The 16002-nt window shown below is 34.8% G+C and overlaps 1 protein-coding gene across 1 annotated transcript; it reads left to right on the top strand.

Annotated features, from left to right (window-relative positions):
- Window positions 1-3338: 3338 nt before the first annotated feature.
- Window positions 3339-11573, top strand: LOC145631981 (mitogen-activated protein kinase 15-like). The gene is made up of 10 exons (XM_081684224.1): window positions 3339-4131; window positions 4696-5104; window positions 5221-5348; window positions 5490-5549; window positions 8797-8946; window positions 9061-9216; window positions 9326-9537; window positions 9818-9919; window positions 10017-10177; window positions 10725-11573. The coding sequence occupies exons 1-10, from the start codon at window positions 4108-4110 to the stop codon at window positions 11012-11014; spliced, it is 1692 nt and encodes a 563-aa protein (XP_081540350.1). The 5' UTR covers window positions 3339-4107; the 3' UTR covers window positions 11015-11573.
- Window positions 11574-16002: the final 4429 nt, after the last annotated feature.

Genomic DNA, 16002 nt, shown 5'->3' with positions numbered 1-16002 from the left:
GTTACTTAGGCCCCATTCTTTAGAGCTGCCCTACTCTGCTGAAATCTTCTCTGCTTTGCTCTGCATAAAAATAATACTTAATATTGAATTATTATAATAATAATAATTAATATTTAATAATAATATTAAATAATTAATATTTAATAATAATAATTAATATTTAATAATAATAATTAATATTTAATAATAATATTATTAAAAATTAATATTTAATAATAACAAAAATAATTAATTAATATTTAATAATAATAAAATAATTAAAAATTAATATTTAATAATAATAATATAATTAAAAATTAATATTTAATAAAAATAATAAATAAATAACTAATATTCAACAATAATAATATTTTTAAAAATTATTATTTAATAATAATAATAAATAATAAATAATTATTATAATAATTAATATTGAATTATAATAATAATAATAATAATAATAATAATAATAATAATAATAATAATAATAGTACTAGTACTACTAGTAGTAGTAGTAGTAGTAGTAGTAATAATAATAATAATAATAATAATAATAATAATAGTAATAATAATAATAATAATAATAATAATAATAATAATAATAATAATAATAATAATAATAATAATAATAATAATAATAATAATAATAATAATAATAATAATAATAATGAAATTTGCTCTGCTCTGCTCGGCTCGGTTCTGCTCTGCTGCAATCTGCTTTGCTGAAATCTGCTCTGCTCTGCTTTGCTGAAATCTGCTTTGCTCTGCCAGAAACTCAAAAGAACAAGGCTTTAGTCGGTCAAGCCAAGGGTCCCTTAATCGATTAGGTGTTACTTTGTCATATGTTACTCATCGATCAAGGGTTACTTAGTGTGTGTCAGGTGACCATACGGTAGAGGAGGACCTTCCACCGGGGACATTTAATTTGGGGCTTGGCCCCCCGTAAATTATTGTAAATTATTAGTAAATTTACTTTTTTTTTTATTAGTAAATTTACTTAAATAACCTATATTATCTTATAAATTATTGAGGCATATTGATTATTTTTTATCAAGAGGTAAAAAGATTCAAAAATCCTGGCCCTCTAATATTTTCGATCAAGATCCACCATTGCCTCACGGTGTGGCCAGCCACACACAGTAGTTCGTTGTTATATCTTATTTTGTCTTAACTCATTAACCATTACTTTATCTTATTTGGAATATGTTAAATAACTTTATTATATTAGTTTATCTTATTGGTACGGTCTTAATAAATCATACTTACCTTATCTTATCTAATTTGAATTTAAAACTATAATTATGATTTTATCTTACCATATCTTATTAGTTCTTATCTAAAATTCAAATCTTATACTATATATGATCATATCCAAACTTATTAACATTTATCTTCTCTAATTTGAATCTGTAATAATACCTAATCAACGTGGGGTGAACACTTTGTAATGTTATACTAAGGGCCCGTTCTCATTGACTGAACTGAACTGAATTGGGCTGAACCTGAACTGAATATTTTATAAGAGAAGGAAATTAGGAGTTGAGCTGAACTGAACTGAACTGAATTAAATTGAGCTGAACTGAACTGAACTGAATTGAACTAAGCTAAGCTGAACTGAACTGAACTGAACTGAATTTCAACGTAAGAGAACAGGCCCTAAGCTCCATTGTCCCTTCCTTTCTAATGTAATTTTATTTTATTTTTTGTTTTTTTTTTTGGTTGGTGGGGGGTGGGGGATGGACTGTATAAAATTTGAAAGTGCATTTGATACTCAAGAAAGGGGTTTGAATTGAGTACGGTAACAATTAGCAAGCTTATAAAATTTTCTAAAAACAAAGGGAAACCAATAGAGGTTTATGCATAGCAAAGACAATAAAATAATAAAAAGTGATAAGGACACCAAGATTTACTGAGGTTTAGCCCAACTTAGAGCTAGTATATGTCCTCCCTATCCTATCTAATTATTCTTATTTATCAACTAATCAGAACAACAAAAGCAATTACAACGAGTGTTTATCTACTTAATCTAAGCAATGTCTCTTCGGAGACATATGATAAAATTGGAACTTAATCTAAACAATTCCCACACCTAACTCAAGACCGGTGTTAACACACACTTGATCTTAAACACTTGACCTCACAAATGCTACTCAATTACTAACCCTTTAGTGATTCAATTACGTACAAACACTTAGATTCCCTTAACAACGCTTTCTCACAAACACAAAACGATGTGGTAAGAGACAATGAAAATCATTTAGCCCAAAACTACCCTACCATTATAAGTTGATTGGGGTGTTTGGTGGTAAAATGATTCAAAGAGCTCATCCCATCAAAATAAGCTTATTTTCAATGAGTTAGAGGAGTTTTTCATCGACCTACATCCAAATATTTTAAGGTGTTATGATAATTTATATACTCATTTAACCCAAAACTACCCTACCATTATAAAATATGTCAATATACACATTGATCCTTTTGCAAACTCAATAGTTGTAAGAAACTAATTATATACCAAACATTTTTTTATACATTCAATTGATCAAATCATTTACTAGACAATTCAATAGTAAAATCAGCTTACTCTTTCATTTTTCAAATTTTCACTAAACATGATACTTAGGGCCTGTTCTCATTGACTGAAGTCAGCTGAACTGAACTGAACTAAATTGAACTGAACTGAATTGAACTGAAATGAATATTTTATAAGAGAAGGAAATTAGGAGCTGAATCGAACTAAATTGAAATGAACTGAACTGAAATGAATGTTTTATAAGAGAAGGAAATTAGGAGCTGAACTGAATTTCAACGTATAAGAACAGACCCTTAAATTAGTATACAAATGTGACGAAAAAAAAAATATTGATGAGTAAAATTTTGGTGAATTGAACTGAACTGAACTGAATTTCAACGTATAAGAACATACACTTAGTATACAAATGTGATGAAAAAAAAAATATTGATGAGTAAAATTTTGGTGAATTGGTTGAGCTTAGATTTTTTAGGTGCCTAGTTGGCACAAAGACTTAAATTACTAGTAATCCACTTTATATTTGATTGGGAAAGATACTAATAGTACTGGTTGTCAATGTTTGAGTTTGTGAACTTAAAACTTCCCTTTTATATTCCTCCCAATATTTAAAGAAACTTTCTACTTTTTCTTTCAAAAACATGTCTCTGCTGTCATTATCCTTTGTCAAATTATGTGGACTACAGTTGCAGCATATTTAATACTCCTCACTAATTATTTATCCAACTTTTTAATTTTAATTCATTTTTATTTATAATTTCTTTGCATTAAAATTAACAAAAAAAACCCTCATTTTTTTTTTTTTTAATAATTTCGGGGTGGCTAACTCTTTCCACTACCCTTCTGTTTGAAGCAGCATTCATCATCACTGTTCACGGAACTTCAAATCTACCCTTTCTTTCTTTCTCTCTCCTCTCAAAAGATCTAACCCACCTGCGAAAACCCCATTTTAACTTCCTATTTTTCTTAAAAAATTAAGAAATCTTCAATTTTTCTGTTACCCAGAAATCGAAAAGATTTAATCTTTAATACCCATTTCTTTGTTTTTTATTCTCAATCAACTTCCTGTTGTTCTTCAGTTGTTTTAGAAATAAAAAAGAATTAAATTTTATTTACCCATATTCTGCTTGATTCGTAAAAAGAAAAAAAGGGATCTTTTTATTGAGTAATTTGATTTTGAATCGTTAAAGTTCTTCATTTCTTGCTAATATTAGCCACATCGATTTCTGTGTTGGGTATATTTAGCTATAGATCAATCCTTTGATCCTTTGCCTTTTTTTAATAAGCTATTTGGATCTAAGAAATTAGGGCTTTTTTCTTCTTGATTTTTAGTTTGAAGAACTTCAAATGGGTTTGTTTTAGCTTACAGATTTGATTTTTGAGTTGGGTTTTGTGAGAAATTTGAGGGTTTACATGGTTCAATCTATTTGTTTTTAAGTTGATAAAAGTTTACATTATTTGGATAAATTTGGCCTCTATAAGGGCACTTCTGATCTAGGGTTTGCGCCGTTTTTGCGAGCTGATTCGAGCAACCCACCAATTCGATCTGTTTAATTGATTCATTTGGATCAAGGGGCCATTAATGCTTTTTGGCCAAAATGCAACAAGATCAAAGGAAAAAGGTAATTTATACTGAAATTTTGATGTAATGTTTCGTTTAAGTTTCTATAATTAGTGTACATTCTAGGGTTCTTAAGGATTTGAGTTGCATTTAATAGGATTTGTGGTGCCCAGAAATGTTAATTTATCATCGCCAATTCTGTGCACCTTTACCTTAGGTTGCTGCTTTCCAGCTATTTGCAAACAAGTGAATTCTTTTAGTTCTTCATTGAATTATGGTTGTAATTGAATGGTTTTTCTTTTGGCATATGGAATAAGGATTTATGTAGTTGTTAGTTAATTTATTGTTGTGGATGATGCCTCCATGATCACCTATTAAATCCATAATAATGTTGTCGCTTCCGTAGTTATGTTATCTGTACAGAATGGAGCTATTGTTTGCAATTATACCTTGGAATAATTGTGCTTGCATCTTGAAATTTGCATATTTGTAGGCAGTGTGTTAGTGTCCACAATCATGTGCAATTGTGCAAATGAAGTTTTCATTAGGATTGAGAAAGGATGATGTGTGAATTGTCAAATTAATCAACTAGGTTATAATATCGAATCTAAATGTCTTTGTGCAGACGTCTGTGGATGTGGACTTTTTTACAGAATATGGTGAGGGTAATCGGTATAAGATAGAGGAGGTGATTGGTAAAGGAAGTTATGGTGTTGTTTGTTCTGCATATGACACTCATGTAGGAGAGAAAGTCGCGATCAAGAAGATAAATGATATATTTGAACATGTCTCGGATGCCACTCGAATCTTACGTGAGATTAAACTTCTCCGGCTTTTGCGGCATCCAGATATTGTAGAAATCAAGCACATTCTTTTGCCTCCTTCAAGAAGAGAATTTAAAGACATATATGTTGTGTTTGAGCTGATGGAATCTGATTTGCATCAAGTAATTAAAGCAAATGATGATTTGACCCCAGAGCATTATCAATTCTTTCTGTATCAGCTCCTTCGAGGCTTAAAGTATATACATACTGGTATTTATCTTGCAATTGTTTGTGTTATTTCGGAATGTATCAAGTTTCGGAATGTTAGAATTCCCTGGTTGATATAATTATCTTCTTATTCTCATTATATCCTCTCTTCCATGCAGCAAATGTCTTTCATCGAGACTTGAAACCAAAAAATATCTTAGCAAATGCTGACTGCAAGCTCAAAATATGTGATTTTGGTCTTGCAAGGGTGGCCTTTAATGACACACCAACTGCAATATTTTGGACAGTATGTAAACGGCCTTGAATCTAGTTTCTTTTTTTAGCCCCCTCGTTCTCTGATTCCTTTTTTTACTGGTTAACAAATTTTTTTTGACTTTGATATTATAATGTCTGATTTTCTGATAATACCTGCTTCTTGCATTTTTAGGATTATGTAGCAACAAGGTGGTACAGGGCTCCCGAATTGTGTGGATCATTCTTCTCCAAGGTAAAAATGTAACAACATTCTCCCCTTTTGTCATTTTTTGTAAATAGATTGTTGATCGCAGCATATCCTAGATTTTGTTAAATGATGCTGGAATTCTGTTAGCAAGCATTTGTTTTTCTTCTGGTGGTTTTTATTGAGTTTTATGAACTGTGGCTGTGATTTAGAACATTGCAAGCGTTTGTTTTTCTTCTGGTGGTTTTTATTGAGTTCTATAAACTTTGGCTGTGATTTAGAACAGTGTATTTACATGCCTATTCAAATCTAATAAGCATGTGCATGCGTGCTGAATATGTGAATCTGAGGCATGTAGTCTATACTCATTTTGAATATGTAATCACAGCCATCCATCCGGAATTATGATAGTTATTAAAATAAAGGTGGTTAATTAAGAATGTAAATGTGGCTGTCAGAATTTCTTCTTGAAGCCTTTCCTAGATGATTTATTATGTATCTGTAGTGCCTAGATACAAACTAACAAAGCTCCTTAAGATGAAAGAATGAATCAGTCACTATTATTATTCCCCTTTGGTGATCTTTGATGTTCCATCAATCTTGCAACTTGATGGCTGAAATGTGTATGTTAAATAATGGCTAGCAGTAGAAGGAATATGCTCTTGTCAACACTGTGAATGTGATTTATGTGGCATGTATTCTTAGTTTGGGTTTCCATTGAGAATTTGGATTCACTCTCCCAACATTCAAAATAATACGATCTTAAATTAATCTGAGAGACTAGATTAGGTTTTCACTTGCCCAAAACAAGGATTTCATATTCACCATCACTCACTGAGAAGAGTGAGAACAAGGAAAGTTAAATGATGCAATTGCGCAAGGAAATGAATATGTATATTCAATTTATTCTTGTAAAAGTGAACATAGATGGCTTAATTGTGCAAGGAGAAGAAAATATTTTTTTCAAATTATTCTTTTGAAAGTGTACATAGATAGAATGTATTAAATACATGCCTCAAATAGATACAAATACACAGATTTAAAATTCCCAAAGTCTACTGTGCCCAAGACCCCAAAATTTACTTGCCTGTAACCCTAAATCCTTAATAAAGTTGGATTGGAAAACTTATCATTAATTGCTCACAAATCTTTTATCAGATGCTCAAAAGGAATATAATCATGAAAACAGACCTAACCTACAATGCACACATGAGATAAGGCAAGACAAATAAAAATTATATCCTATCATTACTTGAGTAAGTGTGAAACATACCCCCTTGCAGTTATTCACAACTTGAATCTAGATTTATGGCAGTAGGGCTAGTCGGCTGCACAGTCACCAATTCCAGACATTTCTTCATTTGTGCGTTGTTTGCAAGAATTAGTCACACAGAAATCAAATAGCTGCTGCCTTAGGTTTTACATTATAAGCAGTTGTCTAGAATATGTACAGACTAGTCATGAAAAATGATTTTAAAAAAGGACTTAGTCTCTTGTTTTGCTGCTTAGAAATATTTTATTTAGTATCTAGGGGGTCGTGTGGTTGACAAAATTGAAATTCCCATGAATTTCTATTTCCTCCTTTTTTACTTTTATGTGTCAACAAAACAACTACCTAACACATCAATCCCCATGAATTTTTATTTCCCCCATATTATATTGGCAGCCAAACAATGCCTAGTTATTCAAATTGGCACCGCTTGCAACATAATTCTCAGTACTTCAAATTTTTACTAATACGTTAAAAGCCCAAACCCAGCCTTGTTTTGAACATGCTTACATGCCTGACCCAGTCCACTTGATGAATGGGGCAGGCTTTAGAAAGGTTGATCATATGTGGGCTTTAAATGGAGTGGGGCTGGCCACATACCCTTAGTTTGTAAAATCTTTATACATCTTTCTATTTTTGGATAGTATGTAAAGACCATTATACTCATTTTTTTTTTGAACTTTATTCATTGAACTTCCTAATTTATCCTCAAATTATCCACTTGCATTGTACTTTTTCCCGGTTTCTCTCTCTAACTTTTGTCTGTAATTGTACTTTTCACTTTTTCCCCCTTAAATTATCCACTTGCCTTGTACTTCTGTCTAGCTTTTGTCTAGCTTTTTTCCACTTTTAACGTACTTTTTCCACTTCTACCGTCTCTTAAATACCGTAAAAAAATACAACATGAACTGGGACGGAGGGAATACAACACTTAAACTCCAAAATCTCTGTGAAATCCTCTTTATCACTTTAATTCTTCTCCTCCCAACTAGGACCCACCATTTATACATACCTCTGCAGAACCCTAGGAGAGAAAAACCTTTGCTCTTACTTACAAGCTCTCATCAATGGTGCTCGAGACTATCACTGAAGTGGATTTTGTAATGAAGGCTAAAAGATGATGCTTCGGAATATACCACCGTTAAGAGAGAGAGAAGAGGTGGAGGTAAATGACTGGTAGGCAGCGCTTCGAAGGGGAAGAACAAGGATGAAGAAATGAAGATGTGGGTGTGATTGTGATTGTGATGGAGGACAGAGAGGAGCAGCGTAAATATAAATACAAAGAAAATAAAAAAGGAGAAAAAAAAAGGGTTAAGCTGGACCGGGTTAGATGGGTCTTGATCGATCCATCGCTCTATACACTAACCTATGACCCATCCTGCCTCCGACTCATTATGAGTAGACCAACCTGCCCTTAACCCAGCCTTGTAAACATATCTAGAAATAACCAAGCACTTTAACTTGAGCTGATGGCCTTGAAATACTGAAAACCATTTGTAGACACTTGAAGGCCCTTAAATAATTTCAGGAAGTATAAATTTTTATAGTATCTCTGAAATTAACCATTCTTATTAATTACAGAGTCCATTATATAATTAACCATTCTTATCTTGAGTTAGCCGTAAAATCCTACATCGTTAGTTGATAACTGTCAGTGTGACCTAAAGTAACTTGCATTACCCATTCACCCTATTATAAATTAGCTCATTTGGGAAGTGTGGATTTATAAAAGGTTGTAGTTATGCTGGCTGGCCTGCTTTTAATCTAAGTTCTAGGTACGGTGACCTCTTTTCTATTCTGAGACTACACACTGTTCTAGTATCCACTTATGTCACTGCTACATTGTGGAGGTTGCTGTTGCTAAAGTTTGTAATTATCTTTGCTCCCAGAAGAAATTCTTCAATTTTTCTGTCTCTATTGTCAAGCCTGTCCAAATGTCTCTTTTCGAAAAGTGCAACATTTTCTTTGCTGTCATAGTGTCATCTCATACTGGTTCTTATGCTTGCATATTTGACCTTTCCACAGTACACACCTGCTATTGATATCTGGAGCATTGGGTGCATTTTTGCTGAGCTTCTTACTGGGAAACCCCTGTTTCCTGGGAAGAATGTGGTCCACCAACTGGACCTCATGACTGAGCTGTTAGGAACTCCTTCTCCTGATGCTATTGCCCGGGTTTGTCTCGAAGCTCACCAATCATTTTAATATTTTTAAAATTAAACTGTTGGTCTTCATGATAGAGCTTCTTGTTCCCGATCATAAACCTTTGTATTGATGATCCTCTTACAGATACGTAATGAAAAAGCTAGGCGATACTTGAGCAGCATGCGCAAGAAAAAGCCTATTCCTTTCACCCATAAATTTCCTAATGCTGATCCTCTCGCCCTTCGTTTGTTGGAACGAATGCTTGCTTTTGAGCCTAAGGACCGCCCTTCTGCTGAAGAGGTTGGTTGCCCTTTGTATGTTGCCTGAAAGTCTTACCTTGCTTATAAAATACGCACATTTAAAACTTCATTACTTTTTTAATGAGGTTGGTGTTGCTTCATGTCTTCAGGCTCTTGCAGATCCATATTTTAAGGGTTTGGCTAAGGTTGAGAGGGAGCCTTCTGCTCAGCCTGTTACAAAAATGGAGTTTGAATTTGAGAGACGCAGAATGACAAAAGAGGATGTTAGGGAGCTCATTTACAGGGAGATTCTTGAATATCATCCAAAGATGTTAAAGGAGTTTTTGGATGGTTCAGAGCCAACTAACTTCATGTATCCAAGGTATTGTTGAATCTGACATTTAGCCTTGTGTGGTCAATCAACATTTAGAATTATTGCCGTTTTCTTGTACTCTGTTGACTTACCGATATGAATTCATGCAGTTACTTTTTGCCAGTGATATATATTTACACCAGAAGCTAAATTTAGAATTTTATTCATTTTTTTTTTTTTTTGACCCGTAGAATTTTATTCATTATTTGTTGGTGATGGCTGTCTAATTTTTCACCAAATGCTAAATAAACAACTTGTTGCTAAAGGGGAATTTTACTTTGGTATGCAGTGCTGTTGATCACTTCAAAAAGCAGTTTGCTTACCTTGAGGAACACTACAAAAACGGTTCAACTGGTCCTCCAATTGATAGGCAACATGCTTCTTTGCCAAGGTATGTACTCTCTTTCACAGGGCTTTTTATCTCTTGCTTTATGTATGGCTTTACAGCTCAAATGCCAATTTACATCAAAAACAATTTCATCATGCAGGGCCTGTGTATTATATTCAGACAACTCAGTACATGGTTCTACTGAAGTCACTGAAGATCTCTCCAAATGTCGGATTAAGGAAGTTGAAAAGGCACATGTGGATAGGAACGGTGCTATTCCAATGACCAGGCTTCCTTTACAAGTTCCTCAAAATGTACAGGGTAAGAATTATATTCTAATCTTGTTCAATAGTGATCACATCATATTAAATTTTATCCCAAGTGTTCGCACAGGATACGACATTAGGTCTAGGTGACATGTACTTTAGAAACATGAAATTTTGACATAAACGAATTTGAAAATTGTCGGTCAAGGTGAAGAATTCTTCAACTTAACCCTCATCCAAGAGAACCTGAAATTTATTGGTTTGATTCTGGTTGAGCTGGAGATCTGAAATTGCTATTAACTGTTATGCCACAAATGTATTATGCAAGTACATGATAAAAAACAGAAGGCAGGTACATGATTAAAAAAACAGAGTGCAAAGCATGCAACTTTCTTAAGTAAAATAATTGTACACCAACCTGCCATAGTATACACGGATATAGCTTTTCCCCTTTAATTATATCTCTCTTATTAATACTTTATATTCTTGTCATGTTTGTCCTTGGAGTGTCTGACAAGATTAGATAGTCTTTGACAAATACTAAGTATACCTTTGTCTGATTTGTACAAGTTTATAATTGGGACCTTTCATGTCTACTGCAGGAGCTGCTGCAAGGCCAGGGAAGGTTGTCGGAAACCTTATGCGCTATAACAATTGTGGGGTAGCAGCAACAGCAGAGGTGACAGATCGACGACCGGGGCGAAATCCATCGATACCTGCCTCTCAATTCCCTGCACCTAGCTCCTCGTATCCAAAAAGAAATCCTGGTTGCAAAAATGAAAGAGGAGAAGATGATTCTATGGAAGGGCCTAACGGGCTACAGTCTAAGCCCCAGTACTTGGCTAGAAAGGTAGCTGCAGCTCAAGCTGGACCTGGTAGTCAATGGTACTAAATGTACGTGCCTACAATTTTGGCAAACTAGATTGCCTCACTGCTGGGACGTTTGTGGTTGAGGACAGGTAGAGGGGTAACGTGGGGCCTCATTTGTTGAAAAATGCATTTCCCAATTTTCGGAGATTTGAGTTGAAAGCAAGATGAGATTTGATCAGTTTGTGGAAAGATTAGGCTGGTTGATGCCCTATGAACAACTCATGCCGGTGACTTGATGATCAAATGGTATGGCAGATGGACTGGTTAATTATCTACATTGAGAACCAGATCACAATTGATGCCACGCCTTAAAACAGATTTAAGTGGTAAAGAAATCCAACTGTTGTTATCTTTTCTAACATTGAAGTACGTAGTATTTTATGACATTTCGTGTAGGGTTGACGCAAAGCTTATGGTTCTTTGCACTTCTAATGTATTTTTATCTCCAAAAATGTAATAAATGCCCTCTCGTATTCATCCCACATGAGGAGTTAGTCTGATGTATAATTTGTGGATCTTCTCAACTTTTATTAACAGACTAGACATCTTTTGCTATAATTAGTGAGGTTTTCATCTTTAAATTATGTTGCATACCATGTAAAATTGTAAAATGGAAAAAGAAGTGAGTTTTCTCCTGAGAAAAATGGTGAATTTGGTTTTGTTTTCTAACTTACTTCAGAATTGAACTTATTGCTGGTAGTTTGTTACTTGCCACTAGAATACCATACAAATGCGAAAAGTACGTTGCCACTAGATCATTGATAATGCAACATGACCTTTCTTCCAATCACTAGTATCAAATGAGGCTGAGGTGGTGGAGTAGAGACATTTGAGGGATTTCTATACCAGATTTCATGAAATAACTGAGGGATTTTTGTTATCCCCTCAAGTGGATCCTCTTTTACCCAAAAAAATTTTAAGTCCACGGATGTCCAATACTACAGTAGTATTTAAAAGTTTGGCAAAATCAAACCAAGATAAGCTAAACCATGTAATTAGGATAAACAAAAGCACCACTTTGACAATCATAATTCATAAACATTAACATTGTGTTTTAAATAAGCATGTAGAAAGGTTGTTTACGATAATCTCAAAATTGTAAGGTACAACTTATTTCTTATTACTGTACTTATTCTTTTATGACAAAGATTAACGCTTTACATTTGAAAAATTAGCTTATTTGACCAACATTATCTTATTGAGTATTAAACTAATTCAAGATGTTTGGTGAGAACATTTTAGACAATCACGGAATAGCACTATGGAGCCTGAAACATAGTAAACTCCGCAACTTCTAACGCCTCAATCCCACTGTCTTTCTAACGCCACCAAGCTCGCCGGCGGCCATCTCCCCTCCTATGGTCGCCAGCGAGCTTCCTTAAAGTGTTGTTTTGCCATTATCTCAATTAATTTGGAAAATTGGAAGATTCGTGGGTATTCTTTCGAAGGCATTTCGGCTCAAGTTCGAGGTGCTTTTCACAGTTGGGTCTCAGCGAGGTCGGTTTGCTTGGACGGTGGTTCCGACAACAACCTCGTCGCCGTTATTTTGACGGGGCTTCCCGCTGTAGTGGCAGTGTCCTCCCCTTTACTGTGGCTAAGTCAAACGGGTCCCGTAACATCTCTCCACCACCGTTCCTAGCTGCTTCTATACCTTGTATAGGTAGTCTATGTAAGGCTCCTGTTGCTTTGTCTTAGTTGCTTCTTTATTGTTTTCTTCAGTTTGTCAATGGAGTGTCAATCCTTAATAAATGATCTCATGGTCATTCACCTAAATGATGACTATGATGATAGTATTGTTGAATTTGCTTCCAATAATTGTTCCTGTAATATTCTTCACCATGTCAAGTTTCTAAAAGAGGAAGGTAATGCCTACTTCAAAAATGGTGAGGTTATTGATGCGGGAGAAAGGTATGATAGAGGTCTGAAATTCCTTTGCTTTGTTTCTCCTAGAACCGGGGAGGAAAATAGTTTATTTTGGAATCTTGCAATTTCTTTGGAATTAAACCTTGCAACTTGTGCTCTTAAGGTGCATGATTATGATCAAACTAAGGAACTCTGCTCCTTAGTCATTAAGTATGATGGTTGTAATGCAAAAGCTTTCTACAGAAGGGCCTTAGCAGAGGCTAAGCTCTTCCAGATTGAAGAAGCATATGAGGACCTTAGTAAGGCAGCTAAGGTTGAACCTAACAATCATGATATTCTTCGGGAATTGGAGAATATTAAGGGGTTACTCCGAGAGATTAGCAAATTAAAGAGTGGGAGGGAAGTCCAGGAAATTGATGAGGATCTTGGCAAGGTTGTCGGGCTAGGGCCTAAGAAGGCTCATGGTAAGAGGAGTAACATGTCTACCCACCCGACCCATCCTACCCACATTAAGAAAGGTAAGGTCAGTGAGGTTTCTATTTCGGGGACCGATAGTGTGGTAATGGGAAATGATGAACAGAGCGGGCTGACCAACATAACTGTCACTGAACCCGTCATTGAAATGGAAGTGGAGAGTTCAATTATTACCAACAATGCCTTCTACCCATTGGTCTCCGGGGAGGAAGCTTCAAGTTACTCCAAGAACAATAAAGGATCTAGTCATGCATCGGATCATGAAGTTGGAACTACTTACTCTTTTTCCAACAGTAGGAGGACAAACCAATCCCTCAAGATCCCCTACTTGTCTTATTTCAAGCTTCAACAAGGGAAAACAATGAACTTCTTCAACACATCAACCGGCTCGTGGATGACCCTACGCGTAAAGAAATCGACTTCCCCAAATAGGTACCCTTCAAAATTCACTAACACGGATAGCACAAGTCCTGATGTTGTGTCGGTGCCTAAGGAAATGGTACGTTCGGTTGAAAAGAAACGCAACAGGGATAATCGTAGGAGGAAGAAGAAGAAGGTTTCCCCCCCACTAGATGTTGACCAGTTTGTTGACAATGGCACTACTTCCGCTATTGATTTTGAAAAATCAGATGATCATATACTCTTAAGCACCACTAACTACAGCATTGCATCCACATGCATCGAGAAAGGTAACGAAACGCCTACAAATGACTTCCACGTTCCTGATCAAGCTGAAGTGGAGTCGGTAGGATCTAATAAGGATGACCCCATGGGTTTAGAGGGGGATCTGGAGGAGCCGCTCATCCTTACCCCCATCACCTTTATTTTTAGCTCCAACAATTTGAAGAATAGAAGATTTGGTAGGTCGCATGTGAAAAAAAGAAAAAGGAAGAGGAAGAAGCCAGTTGTCTCTCATCATAGGAATCAGTTTTGCAGGACAAGAAAACGTAAAGGATCAAACCTTGAGCTTCTCATGCCTAACATCCATACCGAAATTAGTCAACCTCATTGTATCCCCCCCTTAGATAATCATGTTAGTAGTCCCCCTATGTCTTGGATGTATCATGGTTTTACTAACTCTGCGAAGAGGTCTAAGTCTGTCTGTAGTTTTATTTCTTGCGTCGAGTCTGTTGGGAGCTAATCTCCTTTTTACCCGCTGTCAAAAAAAAAAAAAAGATGTTTGGTGAGAACTTAATTTAAAAAGCTTATTCCAGTAAAAAAAAAAGCTCTTTTTGTAAAAGCTTGGAGCCTTTTCAATTAGCTTATTCATTAATATATGGTAAAATGACACTTAAACCCCCATTTAATTTAAAATCCTACCTAAACTACCTAATTGTTCATTTCACATACTCAAACAATTTTAAACTATAAGCAAATTTATCAAACACTTTTATACAATCAGCTAATACGAGTAAAATAAATTAGTCAAATCATTTAATATAACCAGCTAGTCAAAATCAGCTAACATAATAAGTTCGGCTTTCAGCTTTAAATTTTTCACCAAACACGGCCAAAATATGTGTGTGTGTGTGTGTTTTTTTTTTAGAACGCAAGTTTTCCAACGAAATTAATCAAGAAAATTCATACCCATTTTTACCGTCACAAAATGAAATTCCCACCATTTATCCTTGGCAATTTCTTATGTTTTCATTGTTTTACTTGCTATTTATCGAGGGGTGCCCGGTTAATATGCGTTATTAACAATCTATGTCAATATAGTGGCAAAATCGCAATTATAAGAGTTCCTTCTAGTATTTTAATATTTTTTGGACTTGTAGCTAAGGTGGCACTTAACTTGGTCGTTAGTTAGAGGTTAACGTTGATTTTGGATCCCGTATTGACTTGCATTTGAGCATTCATATCTACTGCGAAAAACCGTTATTGTTTTTAGAGTTCTACTTGTTCATCTGCAGCAAATTTGAGAGACTGGGCAAGACGAAAATTCAAGGGTGTAGTCTATAATCCAGCTTGTCGAAGCTTCCATGGTGCAGAGTAAACCCTTGGTACAAGTAATTTGTTTTGAAAACCCTATCATTTGTAAACCCTTACAATCCTAATAATCGGGTGATTAGATTTGGAGATATGAATCAATTGTTGACGATTGTGGGTTAATTACTTTGTTGTCAAACCACTTCAATGTCTGAGTTTAAATCTAGGATTTCGCCAATTTACATATATATTCTCAATCAATCAATTGATCAATGAAAACACAAAATTAATGTAAATAAAAAAACATTAAAACAAAAAAAAAAAAGTTCACGCTGATATTGTAGGGAGGGCACTGAATTCAAATGCGCCAGAACCCGTTCATTTTTATTTTATTTTTTTTGACCCGACAGAACCCGTTCATTAAGAACCCACCCAAGGACCGCCATTAATGTTTGATATTGTAGGGCAGTGAATTCAATTTGCAGGAGAGAGGTTGGTTTTCTGAAGGCCAATCAGTTTTTTTGAACGGAAAATTGAAAAACGGGTATTTGCTCCAATGTACGGACCACAACTTAGGATAAACGGTCGTCAACTGCGGGTAGCGCTTGTATTCAAGCAAGACATCTTTACCCCTGCGAATAATATGGAAAAGACCGCTGTAACCCCATATAAACATGGAATGTTAATATCGCATATTAACGAGTATTTTCTCCTATTTATCACTTCATTTCTAATTTTCTCCGG

The sequence above is a fragment of the Chenopodium album genome, chromosome 5 (genome assembly GCF_948465745.1).
Source record: "Chenopodium album chromosome 5, dcCheAlbu1.1, whole genome shotgun sequence".
In the NCBI taxonomy this organism is placed as follows: Eukaryota; Viridiplantae; Streptophyta; class Magnoliopsida; order Caryophyllales; family Amaranthaceae; genus Chenopodium; species Chenopodium album.
The sequence above is the reverse complement of the archived record's forward strand: the minus strand, read 5'-3'. Positions and strand labels throughout refer to the sequence as shown.